Source organism: Nerophis lumbriciformis, linkage group LG20, assembly GCF_033978685.3.
Source record: "Nerophis lumbriciformis linkage group LG20, RoL_Nlum_v2.1, whole genome shotgun sequence".
NCBI lineage: Eukaryota > Metazoa > Chordata > Actinopteri > Syngnathiformes > Syngnathidae > Nerophis > Nerophis lumbriciformis.
In genome coordinates this window covers 1,676,687-1,697,500 of record NC_084567.2, presented here as the reverse complement: position 1 = coordinate 1,697,500, position 20,814 = coordinate 1,676,687, and the positions used below count along the sequence as shown (strand labels likewise).

The 20,814-nt window shown below is 44.0% G+C and overlaps 1 protein-coding gene across 1 annotated transcript in view; it reads left to right on the top strand.

The window, feature by feature from the left end:
* LOC133619732 (transcription termination factor 1-like) overlaps positions 1–20,814 on the top strand; it is a 23,377-nt gene extending 2,563 nt beyond the window's left edge. The window contains exons 2-11 of the mRNA XM_061980975.2: positions 1–465; positions 3,627–3,751; positions 8,779–8,964; positions 9,420–9,495; positions 10,523–10,647; positions 12,343–12,538; positions 15,657–15,743; positions 19,824–19,889; positions 19,966–20,048; positions 20,246–20,814. The exon at positions 1–465 is cut by the window's left edge and continues 91 nt beyond it. Of these exons, the coding sequence (XP_061836959.2) occupies positions 1–465; positions 3,627–3,751; positions 8,779–8,964; positions 9,420–9,495; positions 10,523–10,647; positions 12,343–12,538; positions 15,657–15,743; positions 19,824–19,889; positions 19,966–20,048; positions 20,246–20,439 (1,603 nt within the window). The 3' untranslated portion in view covers positions 20,440–20,814. The remainder of the gene's footprint in view (positions 466–3,626; positions 3,752–8,778; positions 8,965–9,419; positions 9,496–10,522; positions 10,648–12,342; positions 12,539–15,656; positions 15,744–19,823; positions 19,890–19,965; positions 20,049–20,245) is intronic.

Sequence of the window (20,814 nt, the reverse complement as noted above, 5' to 3'; positions counted from 1 at the left end):
AGTTGCCACGCTGGACCACATCGACACACCGACAGTGAAGAAGAAGAAGAAGAAGAAAAAGAAAGGAGAAAAAGACAGCCTGGTTGTTGCTGATGTGTACAATGACAAGAAGAAGAAGAAACGAGAGAAAGAGGAAGAAAAAGGTAGCTTAGTGAGTGTTTACAAGAAGAAGAAGAAGAAGGAAGAGACAGCGCCACCGGTCACCATGGCAACCATACAGGTAGAAGCAGAGAAGATGGAGAAAAAGAAGAAGAGGAAGCGTGTGCTTGACGTCGCCACGACAACAGCAGGCCAGACAGTTGCCACGGACATTGTCGACACGCAGACGCAGGAGGACAACGTTGTCATGGCAACGGCCAACAGCGCAGAAGGCAACATCTGTGTGGAAAGGGCGAAGAAGAGCAAAAAGAAGAGGCGCAGAGAAGAAGTGTGTGAGAGCAATACAGACGACGACGATGACGACCGGTGAGTTCTCATTCACTCCCTTTTCGTCACCATGGTTACGTAGCCAGGGCAAGCACGGTGGATGAGGGGTTAGTGCATGTGCCTCACAATACGAAGGTCCTGAGTTCAATCCCGGGCTTGGGATCTTTTTGTTTGGAGTTTGCATGTTCTCCCCGTGACTGCGTGGGTTCTACTCCGGCTTCCTCCCACCTCCAAAGACATGCACCTGGGGATAGGCCCCTCCCACCGCCAAAGACATGCACCTGGGGATAGGCCCCTCCCACCTCCAAAGACATGCACCTGGGGATAGGTTGATTGGCAACACTAAATTGGCCTTCCGCCCAAATGCAGCTGAGATAGGCTCCAGCACCCCCCCGGGACCCTGAAAGGGACAAGCGGTAGAAAATGGATGGATGGATGGTTACATAGCCACTTAGTTACAAACCCCGTTTCCATATGAGTCGGGAAATTGTGTTAGATGTAAATATAAACGGAATACAATGATTTGCAAATCCTTTTCAAGCCATATTCAGTTGAATATGCTACAAAGACAACATATTTGATGTTCAAACTCATAAACTTTATTTATTTTTTTGTAAATAATAATTAACTTTGAATTTCATGGCTGCAACACGTGCCAAAGTAATTGGGAAAGGGCATGTTCACCACTGTGTTACATCACCTTTTCTTTTAACAACACTCAATAAACGATTGGGAACTGAGGAAACTAATTGTCAAAGCTTTGAAAGTGGAATTCTTTCCCATTCTTGTTTTATGTAGAGCTTCAGTCGTTCAACAGTCCGGGGTCTCCGCTGTCGTATTTTACGCTTCATAATGCGCCACACATTTTCAATGGGAGACAGGTCTGGACTGCAGGCGGACCAGGAAAGTACCCGCACTCTTTTTTTTTTTTTTACGAAGCCACGCTGTTGTAACACGTGCTGAATGTGGCTTGGCATTGTCTTGCTGAAATAAGCAGGGGCGTCCATGAAAAAGACGGCGCTTAGATGGCAGCATATGTTGTTCCAAAACCTGTATGTACCTTTCAGCATTACAGATGTGTACGTTACCCATGCCTTGGACACTAATGCACCCCCATACCATCACACATGCTGGCTTTTCAACTTTGCGTCGATAACAGTCTGGATGGTTCGCTTCCCCTTTGGTCCGGATGACACGATGTCGAATATTTCAAAAACAATTTGAGATGTGGACTCGTCAGACCACAGAACACTTTTCCACTTTGCATGAGTCCATCTTAGATGATCTCGGGCCCAGAGAAGCCGGCGGCGTTTCTGGGTGTTGTTGATAAATGGCTTTGGCTTTGCATAGTAGAGCTTTAACTTGCACTTACAGATGTAGCGACCAACTGTAGTTACTGACAGTGGTTTTCTGAAGTGTTCCTGAGCCCATGTGGTGATATCCTTTAGAGATTGATGTCGGTTTTTGATACAGTGCCGTCTGAGGGATGGAAGGTCACGGTCATTCAATGTTGGTTTCCGGCCATGCCGCTTACGTGGAGTGATTTCTCCACATTCTCTGAACCTTTTGATGATATTATGGAGCGTAGATGTTGAAATCCCTCAATTTCTTGCAATTGCACTTTGAGAAACGTTGTTCTTAAACTGTTTGACTATTTGCTCACGCAGTTGTGGACAAAAAGGGGTGTACCTCGCCCCATCCTTTCTTGTGAAAGACTGACCATTTTTTGGGAAGCTGTTTTTATACCCAATCATGGCACCCACCTGTTCCCAATTAGCCTGCACACCTGTGGGATGTTCCAAATAAGTGTTTGATGAGCATTCCTCAACTTTATCAGTATTTATTGCCACCTTTCCCAACTTCTTTGTCACGTGTTGCTGGCATCAAATTCTAAAGTTACCGTATTTTCCGCACTATTAGCCGCACCTAAAAACCACAAATTTACTCAAAAGCTGACAGTGTGCCTTATAACCCGGTGCGCTTTATATATGGATTAATATTAAGATTCATTTTCATAAAGTTTCGGTCTCGCAACTACGGTAAACAGCCGCCATCCTTTTTCCCCGTAGAAGAGGAAGTGCTTCTTCTTCTACGCAAGCAACCGCCAAGGTAAGCACCCGCCCCCATAGAAGAGGAAGCGCTTCTTCTTCTACTGTAAGCAACCACCCGCCCCCGTAGAAGAAGAAGAAGCGCGCGGATATTACGTTTCATTTCCTTTGTGTGTTTACATCTGTAAAGACCACAAAATGGCTCCTACTAAGCGACAGGTTTCCGGTTCATGAAAAGACGCAATCTCTCCATCCGCACACGGACTACTATTTCACAGCAACTGCCTAAAGACTTTCAAGAAAAGCTGGCTACTTTCCGTGCATATTGTAAAAACAAGATAGCTGAAAAAAAGATCCGGCCAGAGAACATTATCAACATGGACGAGGTTCCACTGACTTTTGATATTCCTGTGAACCGCACTGTGGATACAACGGGAGCACGTACGGTGAATATTCGCACCACAGGGAATGAGAAGTCATCCTTCACTGTGGTTCTAGCTTGCCATGCTAATGGCCAGAAACTTCCACCCATGGTGATATTCAAAAGGAAGACCTTGCCAAAAGAGACCTTTCCAGCCGGCGTCATCATAAAAGCTAACTCGAAGGGATGGATGGATGAAGAAAAGATGAGCGAGTGGTTAAGGTAAGTTTACGCGAAGAGGCCGGGTGGCTTTTTTCACGCAGCTCCGTCCATGTTGATATACGACTCCATGCGCGCCCACATCACGCTGGTTTTTAATATATTATTAAAGTTTGACTGACCTATCCGACTGTTTTTTTGACATTCCTTTAGCGCAGTTAGATGCGGCTTAAAACACGGGGCGGCTTATAGGTGGACAAAGTTTTGAAATATGCCGTTCATTGAAGGCGCGGCTTATAACCCAGGGCGCCTTATGGTGCGGAAAATACGGTAATGATTATTTGCAAAAAAAAAAAGTTTATCAGTTTGAACATCAAATATGTTGTCTTTGTAGTGCATTCATTGAATATGGGTTGAAAAGGATTTGCAAATCATTGTATTCTGTTTATATTTACATCTAACACAATTTCCCAGCTCATATGGAAACGGGGTTTGTACTTGGCGTCTGAGAGAAAAGGGGTGATGGCAGTGTGAACGATGTATTGATCAAAGATGTTGTGTGTGTTTTACAGGCCCAACGATGACTTGCTGACGGAATTAGAGGAGTTTATTCCAAATGTGAGGAAACGCACCGAGCAGGAGATCAGCAAGATGCTGAAACACGACCTGCACCGCTTCCGAGTCTTCAGGAAACAAGGTAGCGCTTGCCATCCATCAGTCACTCTTGTTCCCTACTCTCTGGGACTGAGGTTATGTGCAATCATTTAAATTTAAGGCCCATCAAGATCTCGTGAAAAGTTTTATAGGGCAACTACTGTTGCAATCTTTTCTTGTAAAATGTACCGTATTTTCCGCACCATAAGGCGCCCTGGGTTATAAGCCGCGCCTTCAATGAACGGCATATTTCAAAACTTTGTCCACCTATAAGCCGCCCCGTGTTGTAAGCCGCATCTAACTGCGCTAAAGGAATGTCAAAAAAACAGTCAGATAGGTCAGTCAAACTTTAATAATATATTAAAAACCAGCGTGATGTGGGCGCGCATGGAGTCGTATATCAACATGGACGGAGCTGCGGGAAAAAAGCCACCCGGCCTCTTCGCGTAAACTTAAACTTACCTTAACCACTCGCTCATCTTTTCTTCATCCATCCATCCCTTCGAGTTAGCTTTTATGATGACGCCGGCTGGAAAGGTCTCTTTTGGCAAGGTCTTCCTTTTGAATATCACCATGGGTGGAAGTTTCTGGCCATTAGCATGGCAAGCTAGAACCACAGTGAAGGATGACTTCTCATTCCCTGTGGTGCGAATATTCACCGTACGTGCTCCCGTTGTATCCACAGTGCGGTTCACAGGAATATCAGTTGCTGTGAAATAGTAATCCGTGTGCGGATGGAGAGATTGCGTCTTTTCATGAACCGGATCCCGGTCGCTTAGTAGGAGCCATTTTGTGGTCTTTACAGATGTAAACACACAAAGGAAATGAAACGTACGGTGATATCCGCGCGCTTTTTCTTCTTCTACGCGGGCGGGCGGGTGGTTGCTTACAGTAGAAGAAGAAGCGCTTCCTGTTCTATGGGGGCGGGTGCTTACCTTGGCGGTTGCTTGCGTAGAAGAAGAAGCGCTTCCTGTTCTACCGGGAAAAAAGATGGCGGCTGTTTACCGAAGTTGCGAGACCGAAACTTTATGAAAATGAATCTTAATATTTATCCATATATAAAGCGCACCGGGTTATAAGGCGCACTGTCAGCTTTTGAGAAAATTTGTGGTTTTTAGGTGCGCCTTATAGTGCGGAAAATACGGTAGTCAACCATTGTGCAATCTGATGTCATTACGCAACCGGAAGGAGCAATAAGAGAACCATTTGATTAGATGGCGAGCGATTCCAAGGAATTGATACACTGGGAACACCGGTTTTCCATTCCCGTCCCTATCAAGGATTATTCGTCGGTCTCGTTCCCAGACATATGAAACTATTCAATCAATCAATCAATCAATGTTTATTTATATAGCCCTAAATCACAAGTGTCTCAAAGGGCTGCACAAGCCACAACGACATCCTCGGTACAAAGCCCACATAAGGGCAAGGAAAAACTCACCCCAGTGGGACGTCGATGTGAATGACTATGAGAAACCTTGGAGAGGACCGCATATGTGGGTAACCCCCCCCTCTAGGGGAGACCGAAAGCAATGGATGTCGAGTGGGTCTGACATAATATTGTGAGAGTCCAGTCCATAGTGGATCCAACATAATAGTAAGAGTCCAGTCCATAGTGGATCTAACATAATAGTGAGAGTCCAGTCCATAGTGGATCAAACATAATAGTAAGAGTCCAGTCCATAGTGGATCTAACATAATAGTGAGAGTCCAGTCCATAGTGGATCTAACATAATAGTGAGAGTCCAATCCATAGTGGATCTAACATAATAGTAAGAGTCCAGTCCATAGTGGATCCAACATAATAGTAAGAGTCCAGTCCATAGTGGATCCAACATAATAGTAAGAGTCCAGTCCATAGTGGATCCAACATAATAGTAAGAGTCCAGTCCATAGTGGATCTAACATAATAGTGAGAGTCCAGTCCATAGTGGATCTAACATAATAGTGTGAGAGTCCAGTCCATAGTGGATCTAACATAATAGTGAGAGTCCAGTCCATAGTGGATCTAACATAATAGTGAGAGTCCAGTCCATAGTGGATCTAACATAATAATGAGAGTCCAGTCCTTAGTGGATCTAACATAATAGTGAGAGTCCAGTCCATAGTGGATCTAACATAATAGTGTGAGAGTCCAGTCCATAGTGGATCTAACATAATAGTGTGAGAGTCCAGTCCATAGTGGATCTAACATAATAGTAAGAGTCCAGTCCATAGTGGATCCAACATAATAGTAAGAGTCCAGTCCATAGTGGATCTAACATAATAGTGAGAGTCCAGTCCATAGTGGATCTAACATAATAGTGAGAGTCCAGTCCATAGTGGATCTAATATAATAGTGAGAGTCCAGTCCATAGTGGATCAAACATAATAGTGAGAGTCCAGTCCATAGTGGATCAAACATAATAGTAAGAGTCCAGTCCATAGTGGATCTAACATAATAGTGAGAGTCCAGTCCATAGTGGATCCAACATAATAGTAAGAGTCCAGTCCATAGTGGATCTAACATAATAGTAAGAGTCCAGTCCATAGTGGATCTAACATAATAGTGTGAGAGTCCAGTCCATAGTGGATCTAACATAATAGTGTGAGAGTCCAGTCCATAGTGGATCTAACATAATAGTGAGAGTCCAGTCCATAGTGGATCTAACATAATAGTGAGAGTCCAGTCCATAGTGGATCTAACATAATAGTGAGAGTCCAGTCCATAGTGGATCTAACATAATAGTGAGAGTCCAGTCCATAGTGGATCTAACATAATAGTAAGAGTCCAGTCCATAGTGGGGCCAGCAGGACACCATCCCGAGCGGAGACGGGTCAGCAGCGCAGAGATGTTCCCAGCCGATGCACAGGCAAGCGGTCCACCCCGGGTCCCGACTCTGGACAGCCAGCACTTCATCCATGGCCACCGGACCTGTGCCCCCCCCCCCCCCCCCTCCACAAGGAAGAGGGTAGCAGAGGAGAAAAGAAAAGAAACGGCAGATCAACTGGTCTAAAAGGGGGGTCTATTTAAAGGCTAGAGTATACAAATGAGTTTTAAGATGGGACTTAAATGCTTCTACTGAGGTAGCATCTCTAATTGTTACCGGGAGGGCATTCCATAGTACTGGAGCCCGAATAGAAAACGCTCTACAGCCCGCAGACTTTTTTTGGGCTCTGGGAATCACTAATAAGCCGGAGTTCTTTGAACGCAGATTTCTTGCCGTACATATGGTACAATACAATCGACAAGATAGGATGGAGCTAGACCGTGTGGTATTTTATACGTAAGTAGTAACTATTGTGCTCTGGATGCCATTTTACACCACGAAAGCGCTGGAAACTTGGAAAAGCATGGAGGTCTACGACTTCTTTGTGTGTGGTGGGTCAAGGACGTTGGTATCAAGACTCTGCCGGATAAATATGCATTGTTTTGCTCGGGTAAGTTTGCATTTCATGAGTTAACTTTGGGTCTACTGCCATGTTTGTTTACGAGTAGCTTGTTTTTCCCCGTCTTTATCAAAATATAACTATAGATGTCAACATTGTGTACGTGCTAAAAGATTCATTTATGATTGTTTATCAAAATATAACTTAAGATGTCAACATTGTGTACGTGCTGAAAGATTCATTTATGATTGTTTATCAAAATATAACTATAGATGTCAACATTGTGTACGTGCTAAAAGATTCATTTATGATTGTTTATCAAAATATAACTATAGATGTCAACATTGTGTACGTGCTGAAAGATTCATTGGATTGTTTATCAAAATATAACTATAGATGTCAACATTGTGTACGTGCTGAAAGATTCATTTATGATTGCTGCCTTTGGTAAAAACGTATCTCATTTAGGTTTTGCTCACATTTGCTTTCTTTAATTTAGACTCGCCAAGTTGGTGCGAAACGCTCGTGGCAAACGTGTGTTTAAGAAATACAAACAACATCAAGACAATACTTGGGAAATAATAAACGTTAAAAGTATATTAAATAAAACTTTAACAAAGTCTGGTGCATTCTTCGACTCTGCTCCCTTGGACTGGAGTGAAGTAAAGTCTGGCACTTTTCCACCCTTTTTGATAACCTCTCGAGGAACTCTGAAGGAACGTTGATCCTTTCTGCGATCTGAACGGTTCGTACGGCCAAAAAAACACAAGCATAGGGTTTTTTTTTTCTTCGAGAAAGGCTAAATGGCGCCTAGTACCCACTGAGAACAGAGCCTAGTACCCACTGAGAACAGAGCCTCGTACCCACTGAGAACAGAGCCTCGTACCCGCTGAGAACAGAGCCTCGTACCCGCTGAGAACAGAGCCTCGTACCCGCTGAGAACAGAGCCTCGTACCGGCTGAGAACAGAGCCTAGTACCCGCTGAGAACAGAGCCTCGTACCCGCTGAGAACAGAGCCTCGTACCGGCTGAGAACAGAGCCTAGTACCCTCTGAGAACAGAGCCTCGTACCCACTGAGAACAGAGCCTCGTACCCACTGAGAACAGAGCCTCGTACCCACTGAGAACAGAGCCTCGTACCCACTGAGAACAGAGCCTAGTACCCACTGAGAACAGAGCCTAGTACCCACTGAGAACAGAGCCTCGTACCCACTGAGAACAGAGCCTAGTACCCGCTGAGAACAGAGCCTCGTACCCGCTGAGAACAGAGCCTCGTACCCGCTGAGAACAGAGCCTCGTACCCGCTGAGAACAGAGCCTCGTACCCGCTGAGAACAGAGCCTCGTACCCGCTGAGAACAGAGCCTAGTACCCGCTGAGAACAGAGCCTAGTACCCGCTGAGAACAGAGCCTAGTACCCACTGAGAACAGAGCTAGACGTCCCAGCGATGGAGAGGCTTCTGTTTTTATTTAGGTGGAACGTTTTTGTTCTCAGATGCAGTGAATGAATTCAAATACTTACCAATTACTTCTGGGCCTCAGGTTTTTCTTCATGTTTTTGTACTTTTATGTCAGTGTAGATGTGAAATGTATTCATAATGGTCTTTAACAAGTCTTACCAAGTCTCAAATTGGACTTGTTAAAGCCTGCAGCAGTATCAAAGTACTTGAAAGGAGCAGTATTGATGACTTGTACCTCCTCCAGGTGTGGCTGTACGCCAGGGCCGCTTCACGCGTCATGAGGTTCAACAAATCCAAGACAACATCGAAGACTTCCTGGCCTTGACGGGCATCGAATCCGCCAATCACCTTTTCTTCCCTCAGAACTACGGCGACCTGAAGATGGGTATCAGAAGGTTGCGAGTGAACCATAACTTCCTGGAGGCCATAGGTAGGACTGCACGAGTTTGCTATTTTCTGTCTTGTACACACAGTATGTTCTAGATTGTGTGTTCTACCTTGTATGGACACTATGTACTAGATTCTGTATTCTACTTTGTACACTCGCTAAGTCCTAGATTCTGTAATCTACCTTGTACACACACTATGTTCAAGGTTCTGTGTTCTACCTTGTATGGACACTATGTTCTAGATTCTGTATTCTACCTTGTACACACACACTATGTGCTAGATTCCGTCTTCGACCTTGTACATTCACTATGTTCTAGATTCTGTGTGCTACCTTGTACACTCACTAAATCCTATATTCTGTAATCTACCTTGTACACACACTATGTTCTAGATTCTGTCTTCGACCTTGTACACTCACTAAGTTCTAGATATTGTGTACGAGCTTGTACACACACACTATGTTTGTGTTTACGTGGTGGTCTGTTGTGTGTCCAGCAAATGGAATCCCGAGGACGTGTTGGGATGTTTTTGTGAAGGCTAAAAAGCTTGACAAGATGAACCACATGGGAAGGTGAGAGAAGGTTCAGCTGCTCTGCTTAGTGGTGTGCATGTTCATGTTCCACCTGTGTGTTGTGCATGTTTATGTTCCACCTGTGTGGTGTGCATGATCATGTTCCACCTGCGTGTTGTGCATATTGATGTTCCACCTGTGTGGTGTGCATGTTCATGTTCCACCTGTGTGGTGTGCATGTTCCACCTGTCTGGTGTGCATGTTCATGTTCCACCTGTGTGTTGTGCATGATCATGTTCCACCTGTGTGGTGTGCATGATCATGTTCCACCTGCGTGTTGTGCATGTTCATGTTCCACCTGTGTGTTGTGCATGTTCATGTTCCACCTGTGCGTTGTTCATGTTCCACCTGTGCGTTGTTCATGTTCCACCTGTGCGTTGTGCATGTTTATGTTCCACCTGTGTGGTGTGCATGTTCATGTTCCACCTGCGTGGTGTGCATGTTCCACCTGTGTGTTGTGCATGTTCATGTTCCACCTGTGTGTTGTGCATATTGATGTTCCACCTGTGTGGTGCGCATGTTGATGTTCCACCTGTGTGTTGTGCATGTTGATGTTCCACCTGTGTGGTGTGCATGTTCCACCTGTCTGGTGTGCATGTTCATGTTCCACCTGTGTGTTGTGCATGATCATGTTCCACCTGTGTGTTGTGCATGATCATGTTCCACCTGTGTGTTGTGCATGATCATGTTCCACCTGTGTGTTGTGCATGTTCATGTTCCACCTGTGTGTTGTGCATATTGATGTTCCACCTGCGTGGTGTGCATGTTCATGTTCCACCTGTGTGTTGTGCATGTTCATGTTCCACCTGTGTGTTGTGCATGTTCATGTTCCACCTTTGTGTTGTGCATGTTGATGTTCCACCTTTGTGTTGTGCATGTTCATGTTCCATCTGTGTGTTGTGCATGTTCATGTTCCACCTGTGTGTTGTGGAAGGTGTGCATGTTGATGTTCCAGCTGTGTGTTGTGCATGTTGATGTTCCACCTGTGTGTTGTGCATGTTCATGCTGATGTTCCAGCTGTGTGCAGGTTCTCCAAGGAGGAACTTGATCAGCTGGTCAGGTTGCAGAAGTTACATGGTAACAATTGGAGAAAGATCTCCAAGCTGATGGACCGCAGCATTTACGCTTTACAGAAGCGCTATGTAACCATGTGTAAGTATTCTTATTGTTCTCATGTCATGTTCTCATGTTGTATCCATGTTTTTTCCTGTTCTCGTGTCATTTTATGTTCACATGTCGTCTCTTCATGTTCTCATGTGTTCTTATGTTGTTTTCCTGTGTGATCTTTGCTTGTTCTGAAGTCTCATGTTCTCATGTCATCTTGTCATGTTCTTAAGTCGTCTCCATACTCATGTTGTCCTCATCTGTCATCTTGTTTACTCATGTTCTCGTGTCTACTCATGTTCTCATGTTTTCTCTTGACATCATTGCGTGTTATGTCTTCTCCCTGTTCTCATGTTGGGTTCTCATCTCGCCTACTAATGTCCTCATCTTGTCTATTCGTGTCCTCATGTCGTCCTGTCCAGCCGTCCTCATTTTCTCATGTCTTCTCCATGTTCTCATGTCTGCTCATGTTTTTATGTCCTTATGTTCTCATGTCATCTTCTCATAGTCTCATGTTTTCTCATGTCATCTGTTCATGTTTTCATGTGGTCTTATGTGGCTTTGTCATGTTTCTAAGTCGTCCATGTTCTCATGTGGTTGTCATTTGTTCATCTTGTCTATTCATGTTCTCATGTTGTCCGCTCATGTTCTCGTGTCTTCTTCTCATGTTTTCTCATGTTGTCTCCATGCTTTTTCATGTTCTCATGTCATTTTATGTTCACATGTCGTCTCTTCATGTTCTCATGTGTTCTTCTCATGTTGTTTTCCTGTGTCATCTTTGCATGTTCTGAAGTCTCATGTTCTTGTGTCTTCTCATGTCATCTTGTCATGTTCTTAAGTCTTGTCTACTCATGTTTTCTCTTGACATGTCTCCTCATGTTGTCATGTGGTCTTATGTTTTCTCATGTCCCTAAGTGCTCTCCATGTACTCATGCAGTCTTCAAGTTGCCATGATTTCATCCTGTCTATTCATGTTCTCATGTCGTCCGCTCGTGTTCTCATGTTTTCATGTTGTTTTCTCATGTCACCTTCTCATGTTCTTAAGTCCTCTCCGTGTACACATGTGGTCTTCAAGTTGTCATGTTTTCATCTTGTCTATTCATGTTCTCATGTCTTCTTCTCATGTTGTTTTCTTGTGTCATCTTTGCATGTTTTTAATGTCTCAGTGTTTTCATGTTGCGTCCTCATTTTCTCACGCCTTCTCCGTGTTCTCATGTTTTTATATCATCTAGTCATGTGCTCATGTTTTCTTCTGTCATCTTTTTCATGTTCTTATGTCGTCTCGATATTCTCATGTTGTCTTCATGTTCTCACCTCGTCTGTTCATCCTTTCCTGTCGCTCTGTCATGCCGTCCTATTTTGTCATTACATTTTATGTTCTCATGTTGTCTCCAATGTTCTCATGTCATCTACTCATGTTGTTTTCTCCTGTCTTCTTTTCATGTTCTTATGTGGTCTACTAATGCTCTCCTGTTGTGTTCTCATGTCATCCTCATGTTGTCTTCTAATGTCCTCATGACATCCTGTCATGCCGCCCATGTTTTCTCATGTCGTCTACTCATGTTTTCATGTCTTCTCCTCATGTTCTCATGTCTTCTGTTGTTTTCTCCTGCCATCTTTTCATGTTCTTATGCTGCCTACTCATGTTTTCCTGTTGTTTCCTCATGCCATGTTCTCATGTCATCCTCCTGTTGTCTTCTGATGTCATGTTCTCATGTCGTCCTCTCATGTGTATTTCCTCAGCGTCCAATACAGGTCCCTGGACTTCCGACGAAGTGTCCAGGTTGAAAAAGGCTGTCAAAGCTCACCTTGCGGTTGTGGCCCAGAAGAATCCAGGGGGTTCTGGTCTGACTCGAGAACAGCTGTGTAATAAATTGCCATGGAGCAAGATCAGCCTGGAGGTCCAGACCAGAGACTGGCTCAAGTGCAGCAGGAAATGGTCAGTGAGGAATGATGTGTTCAATTGGTGTAGTTCTGCTGGTCCAGACTGTTTGTGGCAGGTTGAAGAACTTACAACCTTGGGTTCTTGTGAAGTGTACGAGGACTTGCAGTTAATGGTTCTTGTCAAGTGTCCGAGGACTTGCAGTAAAAGGTTCTTGTCAAGTGTCCGAGGACTTGCAGTAAAAGGTTCCTGTCAAGTGTCCGAGGACTTGCAGTAAAAGGTTCTTGTCAAGTGTCCGAGGACTTGCAGTAAAAGGTTCTTGTCAAGTGTATGAGGACTTGCAGTAAAAGGTTCTTGTCAAGTGTCCGAGGACTTGCAGTAAAAGGTTCTTGTCAAGTGTCCGAGGACTTGCAGTAAAAGGTTCTTGTCAAGTGTATGAGGACTTGCAGTAAAAGGTTCTTGTCAAGTGTGTGAGGACTTGCGGTAAAAGGTTCTTGTCAAGTGTATGAGGACTTGCAGTAAAAGGTTCTTGTCAAGTGTCCGAGGACTTGCAGTAAAAGGTTCCTGTCAAGTGTCCGAGGACTTGCAGTAAAAGGTTCTTGTCAAGTGTCTGAGGACTTGCAGTAAAAGGTTATTGTCAAGTGTCTGAGGACTTGCAGTAAAAGGTTCTTGTCAAGTGTATGAGGACTTGCAGTAAAATGTTCTTGTCAAGTGTGTGAGGACTTGCAGTAAAAGGTTCCTGTCAAGTGTCCGAGGACTTGCAGTAAAAGGTTCTTGTCAAGTGTATGAGGACTTGCAGTAAAATGTTCTTGTCAAGTGTGTGAGGACTTGCAGTAAAATGTTCTTGTCAAGTGTGTGAGGACTTGCAGTAAAAGGTTCCTGTCAAGTGTCCGAGGACTTGCAGTAAAAGGTTCTTGTCAAGTGTCCGAGGACTTGCAGTAAAAGGTTCTTGTCAAGTGTCCGAGGACTTGCAGTAAAAGGTTCTTGTCAAGTGTCTGAGGACTTGCAGTAAAAGGTTCTTGTCAAGTGTCCGAGGACTTGCAATAAAAGGTTCTTGTCAAGTGTCCGAGGACTTGCAGTAAAAGGTTCTTGTCAAGTGTGTGAGGACTTGCAGTAAAAGGTTCCTGTCAAGTGTCCGAGGACTTGCAGTAAAAGGTTCTTGTCAAGTGTCCGAGGACTTGCAGTAAAAGGTTCTTGTCAAGTGTATGACGACTTGCAGTAAAAGGTTCTTGTCAAGTGTCCGAGGACTTGCAGTAAAAGGTTCTTGTCAAGTGTCCGAGGACTTGCAGTAAAAGGTTCTTGTCAAGTGTCCGAGGACTTGCAGTAAAATGTTCTTGTCAAGTGTGTGAGGACTTGCAGTAAAAGGTTCTTGTCAAGTGTCCGAGGACTTGCAGTAAAAGGTTTTTGTCAAGTGTGTGAGGACTTGCAGTAAAAGGTTCTTGTCAAGTGTGTGAGGACTCGCAGTAAAAGGTTCTTGTCAAGTGTCCGAGGACTTGCAGTAAAAGGTTCTTGTCAAGTGTCTGAGGACTTGCAGTAAAAGGTTCTTGTCAAGTGTCCGAGGACTTGCAGTAAAAGGTTCTTGTCAAGTGTGTGAGGACTTGCAGTAAAAGGTTCTTGTCAAGTGTCTGAGGACTTGCAGTAAAAGGTTCTTGTCAAGTGTCCGAGGACTTGCAGTAAAAGGTTCTTGTCAAGTGTGTGAGGACTTGCAGTAAAAGGTTCCTGTCAAGTGTCCGAGGACTTGCAGTAAAAGGTTCTTGTCAAGTGTCCGAGGACTTGCAGTAAAAGGTTCTTGTCAAGTGTATGACGACTTGCAGTAAAAGGTTCTTGTCAAGTGTCCGAGGACTTGCAGTAAAAGGTTCTTGTCAAGTGTCCGAGGACTTGCAGTAAAAGGTTCTTGTCAAGTGTCCGAGGACTTGCAGTAAAATGTTCTTGTCAAGTGTGTGAGGACTTGCAGTAAAAGGTTCTTGTCAAGTGTCCGAGGACTTGCATTAAAAGGTTATTGTCAAGTGTCTGAGGACTTGCAGTAAAAGGTTCTTGTCAAGTGTCTGAGGACTTGCAGTAAAAGGTTCTTGTCAAGTGTTTGAGGACTTGCAGTAAAATGTTCTTGTCAAGTGTCTGAGGACTTGCAGTAAAATGTTCTTGTCAAGTGTCTGAGGACTTGCAGTAAAAGGTTCTTGTCAAGTGTGTGAGGACTTGCAGTAAAAGGTTCTTGTCAAGTGTGTGAGGACTTGCAGTAAAAGGTTCTTGTCAAGTGTCAGAGGACTTGCAGTAAAAGGTTCTTGTCAAGTGTGTGAGGACTTGCAGTAAAAGGTTCTTGTCAAGTGTATGAGGACTTCCAGTAAAATGTTCTTGTCAAGTGTCTGAGGACTTGCAGTAAAAGGTTCTTGTCAAGTGTCTGAGGACTTGCAGTAAAAGGTTCTTGTCAAGTGTCCAAGGACTTGCAGTAAAAGGTTCTTGTCAAGTGTCTGAGGACTTGCAGTAAAATGTTCTTGTCAAGTGTCAGAGGACTTGCAGTAAAAGGTTCTTGTCAAGTGTCTGAGGACTTGCAGTAAAAGGTTCTTGTCAAGTGTCTGAGGACTTGCAGTAAAAGGTTCCTGTCAAGTGTCCGAGGACTTGCAGTAAAAGGTTCCTGTCAAGTGTCCGAGGACTTGCAGTAAAAGGTTCTTGTCAAGTGTCTGAGGACTTGCAGTAAAAGGTTCTTGTCAAGTGTCTGAGGACTTGCAGTAAAAGGTTCTTGTCAAGTGTATGAGGACTTGCAGTAAAAGGTTCTTGTCAAGTGTATGAGGACTTGCAGTAAAAGGTTCTTGTCAAGTGTCCGAGGACTTGCAGTAAAATGTTCTTGTCAAGTGTGTGAGGACTTGCAGTAAAAGGTTCTTGTCAAGTGTCTGAGGACTTGCAGTAAAATGTTCTTGTCAAGTGTATGAGGACTTGCAGTAAAATGTTCTTGTCAAGTGTCTGAGGACTCGCAGTAAAATGTTCTTGTCAAGTGTCCGAGGACTCGCAGTAAAATGTTCTTGTCAAGTGTCCGAGGACTCGCAGTAAAAGGTTCCTGTCAAGTGTGGTCCGTGCGTGTGTATATTGGGGCGTGTCCTTCCCGGTCAGCACCAGGAATAAAAAGATGGCTGCTTGGTTCTAGAAGGTCCAGCTGAAGATGAAGTGTTTCCTTCTGCTTCAGGTTCAGCATCCTGAACAACAGACTCTCAAAAAGCTACTTTGGTGGAGGAACTGAAGGACTGAAGGCCAAAATCCACCTGATTGATACGTAAGACCACAGCAGAACCTTTTTCTCATGTTGTCACCTGCTCATGTTCACAAAGCGTCTCTTCATATATTTCTTTGCGTCATTTCTTCTTGTCATCTCCTCGTGTTCTCTTCTCAGGTTGTTTTCTTGTCATTTTCTCATGTCGTCTCCTTGTTTTAATCACATCTTGTTTTTTCTGTCGTCATGTTCTCGTATCGTTTTTTCATGTTCCCATGTTGTCTTCTCATGTCGTCCTTTAATGTTCTCAAGTTGTTCCCATCTTCTCTTCTCATGTTTTCTTGTTTCATCTCCTTATGTTGTCTTCAAAGGTCATCCTTGTGTTCTCATGTCATCCTCATGTTGTCATGTTGTCTCCTCATGTCATTGTCATGTTCACGTCTTCATGTTCTCTCATGTCCTCCTCATGTTGTCTCATGTTCTCAAGTTGTCTCCTCATGTCATTGTGTTGTCTTCTCATGTCATTGTCATGTTCACATGTCTTCATGTTCTCTCATGTCCTCCTCATGTTCTCAAGTTGTCTCCTCATGTCATTGTCATGTTCACATGTCTTATGTCATCCTCATGTTATGTCATCCTCATGTTGTCTTATGTCATCTTCACGTGCTCATGTTGTCTTCTCATGTCATCCTCATGTTCTCATGTTGTCTCCTCATGTCATTGTCATGTTCACATGTTGTCTACTTATGTCATCCTCATGTTCTCATGTTGTATTCTAAGGTCATCCTTGTGTTCTCATGTTGTCTTCTACGTTCGTCCTCATGTTGTGTTCTCATGTTGTCTCCTCATGTCATCCTTGTGTTCTCATGTTGTCTCCTCATGTCATCGTGTTGTCTTCTCATGTCATTGTCATTTTCACATGTGGTCTTCTCATGTCATTGTCATGTTTACATTTTGTCTTATGTCATCCTCATGTGATCTTCTCACATCTTCATTTTATGTTGTCTCATGTCATCCTTGTGTTCTCATGTTGTCTCCTCATGTCATCGTGTTGTCTTCTCATGTCATTGTCATTTTCACATGTGGTCTTCTCATGTCATTGTCATGTTTACATTTTGTCTTATGTCATCCTCATGTGATCTTCTCACATCTTCATTTTATGTTGTCTTCTCATGTCATTCTTGTGTTCTCATGTTGTCTTCTCATGTCATGCTAATGTTCTCATGTTGTCTTATGTCATCCTCATGTTCTCATGTTGTCTTATGTCATCCTCATGTTCTCATGTTGTCTTATGTCATCCTCATGTTCTCATGTTGTCTTCTCATGTCATCATGTTCTCATGTTGTCTCCTCACATAATCTTCACATTCTCAGTCTTCTCCCATCATCTTTATGTGCTCATGTTGTCTTATGTCATCCTCTTATGTCATCCTCATGTTGTCTTCTCATGTCATCCTCATGTTGTCTTCTCACATCATCTTCATGTTGTCTTCTCATGTCCTCATGTTGTCTTCTAACCAAATCTTCACGTTCTTAGTCTTCTCATGTCACCCTCATGTTCTCATGTCTTCTCATGTCGTCTTCTCACCAAATCTTCACGTTCTCATAGACTTCTCATGTCATCCTCGTGTTCTCATGTTGTCCTCTCATGTCATCCTCATGTTCTCATGTTGTCCTATGTCATCTTCATGTGCTCATGTTGTCTTCTCATGTCCTCATGCTGTCTTTTCACCAAATTGTCACGTTCTTAGTCTTCTCATGTCGTCCTCATGTTCTCATGTCTTCTGATGTCGTCTTCTCACCAAATCTTCACGTTCTAATAGACTTCTCATGCCATCCCCGTGTTCTCATGTTGTCTTCTCATGTCATCCTCATGTTCTCATGTTGTCTTATGTCATCTTCATGTGCTCATGTTGTCTTCTCATGTCCTCATGTTGTCTTCTCACCAAATCTTCACGTCTCATAGTCTTCTCATGTTGTCCTATGTCATCTTAATGTGCTCATGTTGTCTTCTCATGTCCTCATGTTGTCTTTTCACCAAATCTTCACGTTCTTAGTCTTCTCATGTCATCCTCATGTTCTCATGTCGTCTTCTCACCAAATCTTCACATTCTTAGTCTTCTCATGTCGTCTTCCCACCAAATCTTCACGTTCTCATAGTCTTCTCATGTCATCCTCGTGTTCTCTTATGCCATCTTCACGTGCTCATGTTGTCTTCTCACCAAATCTTCACATTCTCAGTCTTCTCATGTCCTCATGTTGTCTTCTCATGTCATCCTCATGTCCTCATGTTGTCTTATGTCATTTTCATGTGCTCATGTTGTCTTCTCACCAAATCTTCACGTTCTCAGTCTTCTCATGTCCTCATGTTGTCTTCTCATGTCATCTTCATGTTCTCATATGTCATCTTCATGTGCTCATGTTGTCTTCTCATGTCCTCATGTTGTCTTCTCACCAAATCTTCACGTTCTCAGTCTTCTCATGTCCTCATGCTGTCTTCTCATGTCATCCTCATGTTCTCATGTTGTCTTATGTCATCTTCATGTGCTCATGTTGTCTTCTCACCAAATCTTCACGTTCTCAGTCTTCTCATGTCATCCTCATGTTCTCATGTCTTCTCATGTCGTCTTCTCACCAAATCTTCACGTTCTCATAGACTTCTCATGTCATCCTCGTGTTCTCATGTTGTCTTCTCATGTCATCCTCATGTTCTCATGTCTTATGTCATCTTCACGTGCTCATGTTGTCTTCTCATGTCCTCATGTTGTCTTCTCACCAAATCTTTGTTCTCAGTCTTATGTCATCCTCATGTTCTCATGTTGTCTTCTCACCAAATCTTCACGTTCTTAGTCTTCTCATGTCATCCTCATGTTCTCATGTCGTCTTCTCACCAAATCTTCACATTCTTAGTCTTCTCATGTCGTCTTCCCACCAAATCTTCACGTTCTCATAGTCTTCTCATGTCATCCTCGTGTTCTCTTATGCCATCTTCACGTGCTCATGTTGTCTTCTCATGTCATCCTCATGTTCTCATGTTGTCTTCTCACCAAATCTTCATGTTCTCAGTCTTCTCATGTCATCCTCATGTTCTCATGTTGTCTTCTCACCAAATCTTCACGTTCTTAGTCTTCTCATGTCATCCTCATGTTCTCATGTCTTCTCACCAAATCTTCACGTTCTCATAGTCTTCTCATGTCATCCTCGTGTTCTCTTATGTCATCTTCACGTGTTCATGTTGTCTTCTCATATCATCCTCATGTTCTCATGTTGTCTTCTCATGTCATCCTCATGTTCTCATGTTGTCTTCTCACCAAATCTTCACGTTCTTAGTCTTCTCATGTCATCCTCATGTTCTCATGTCGTCTTCTCACCAAATCTTCACGTTCTCATAGACTTCTCATGTCATCCTCTTGTTCTCATGTTGTCTTCTCATGTCATCCTCATGTTGTCTTATGTCATCTTCATGTGCTCATGTTGTCTTCTCATGTCCTCATGTTGTCTTCTCACCAAATCTTCACGTTCTCAGTCTTCTCATGTTGTCTTCTCATGTCATCCTCATGTTCTCATGTTGTCTTCTCACCAAATCTTCATGTTCTCAGTCTTCTCATGTCATCCTCATGTTCTCATGTTGTCTTCTCACCAAATCTTCACGTTCTTAGTCTTCTCATGTCATCCTCATGTTCTCATGTCTTCTCACCAAATCTTCACGTTCTCATAGTCTTCTCATGTCATCCTCGTGTTCTCTTATGTCATCTTCACGTGTTCATGTTGTCTTCTCATATCATCCTCATGTTCTCATGTTGTCTTCTCATGTCATCCTCATGTTCTCATGTTGTCTTCTCACCAAATCTTCACGTTCTTAGTCTTCTCATGTCATCCTCATGTTCTCATGTCGTCTTCTCACCAAATCTTCACGTTCTCATAGACTTCTCATGTCATCCTCTTGTTCTCATGTTGTCTTCTCATGTCATCCTCATGTTGTCTTATGTCATCTTCATGTGCTCATGTTGTCTTCTCATGTCCTCATGTTGTCTTCTCACCAAATCTTCACGTTCTCAGTCTTCTCATGTTGTCTTCTCATGTCATCCTCATGTTCTCCGACTAGCTGGCCTATTGTGTGTTAATGGCATTGGACATGTTGCAGGTTGTACAACATGGAGGTGGACGACTGTGCCGACGTGGACTGGGACAAGGTGGCGGAGGTTGTGGGGTGAGGTCACAGGTCAGAGGTCAGAGGTGAGAGGTGGTCCAGTTCAAATGTTGAGACTCAGGTTGTGTTCCACCAGCATGACTCCACGTGGAGTCCAGGAAATCTTCCAAAGGCTGAAAGTTTCCAGAGTTCCCAACTGGTTCCGCCGGTCCTACGGAGGTCTGTAGTCCCGCGACCCGTCTGTCTTCTGTCCCCCCCGTGTCTGTCTGATGGTACCACGACCCGTCTGTCCTCTGTCCCCCCCATGTCTGTCTGATGGTACCGCGACCCGTCTGTCCCCCCCCGTGTCTGTCTGATGGTACCACGACCCGTCTGTCCCCCCCGTGTCTGTCTGATGGTACCGCGCTGCTCCCCAGAAATCATCGACTTCCTGCAGCAGCACGAGAGGCCACGCCTCCAGGAGACGCTGCAGAAGCTGGGGGCGGAGCAGGAAGTGCACGGACACGACTTTGACCCGCTGCTCGCCGCCTTCTCGCTGGAAGAGGAAGACTTTACTCAAGTGGACAACAGTCAGCGCCATCGCAACCAATCACAGCCCTTCGAGTGTTGAACAGGAAGTGGTGTCATAATGAGGCTTTTATTGTGACGAGCCATCAACTTCCCTCATATCCTTCGACAGTAGACGTCAGCAGTTGCATGAGGAACCTGGCCTCCAACTGACAGTGTAATGGCTGCCATCTGGTGAGTCATTCAGGTTAATGACCATGAATTGTTCACTCTTTAGCTGCTTGATCATTCTCATCGATTCAAAAGACTTTAGGATGGTCGTCAAAGACGTAAACAAGGTCAGAGTCCAACTTTCACATACCGTATTTTCCGCACCATAAGGCGCCCTGGGTTATAAGCCGCGCCTTCAATGAACGGCATATTTCAAAACTTTGTCCACCTATAAGCCGCCCCGTGTTGTAAGCCGCATCTAACTGCG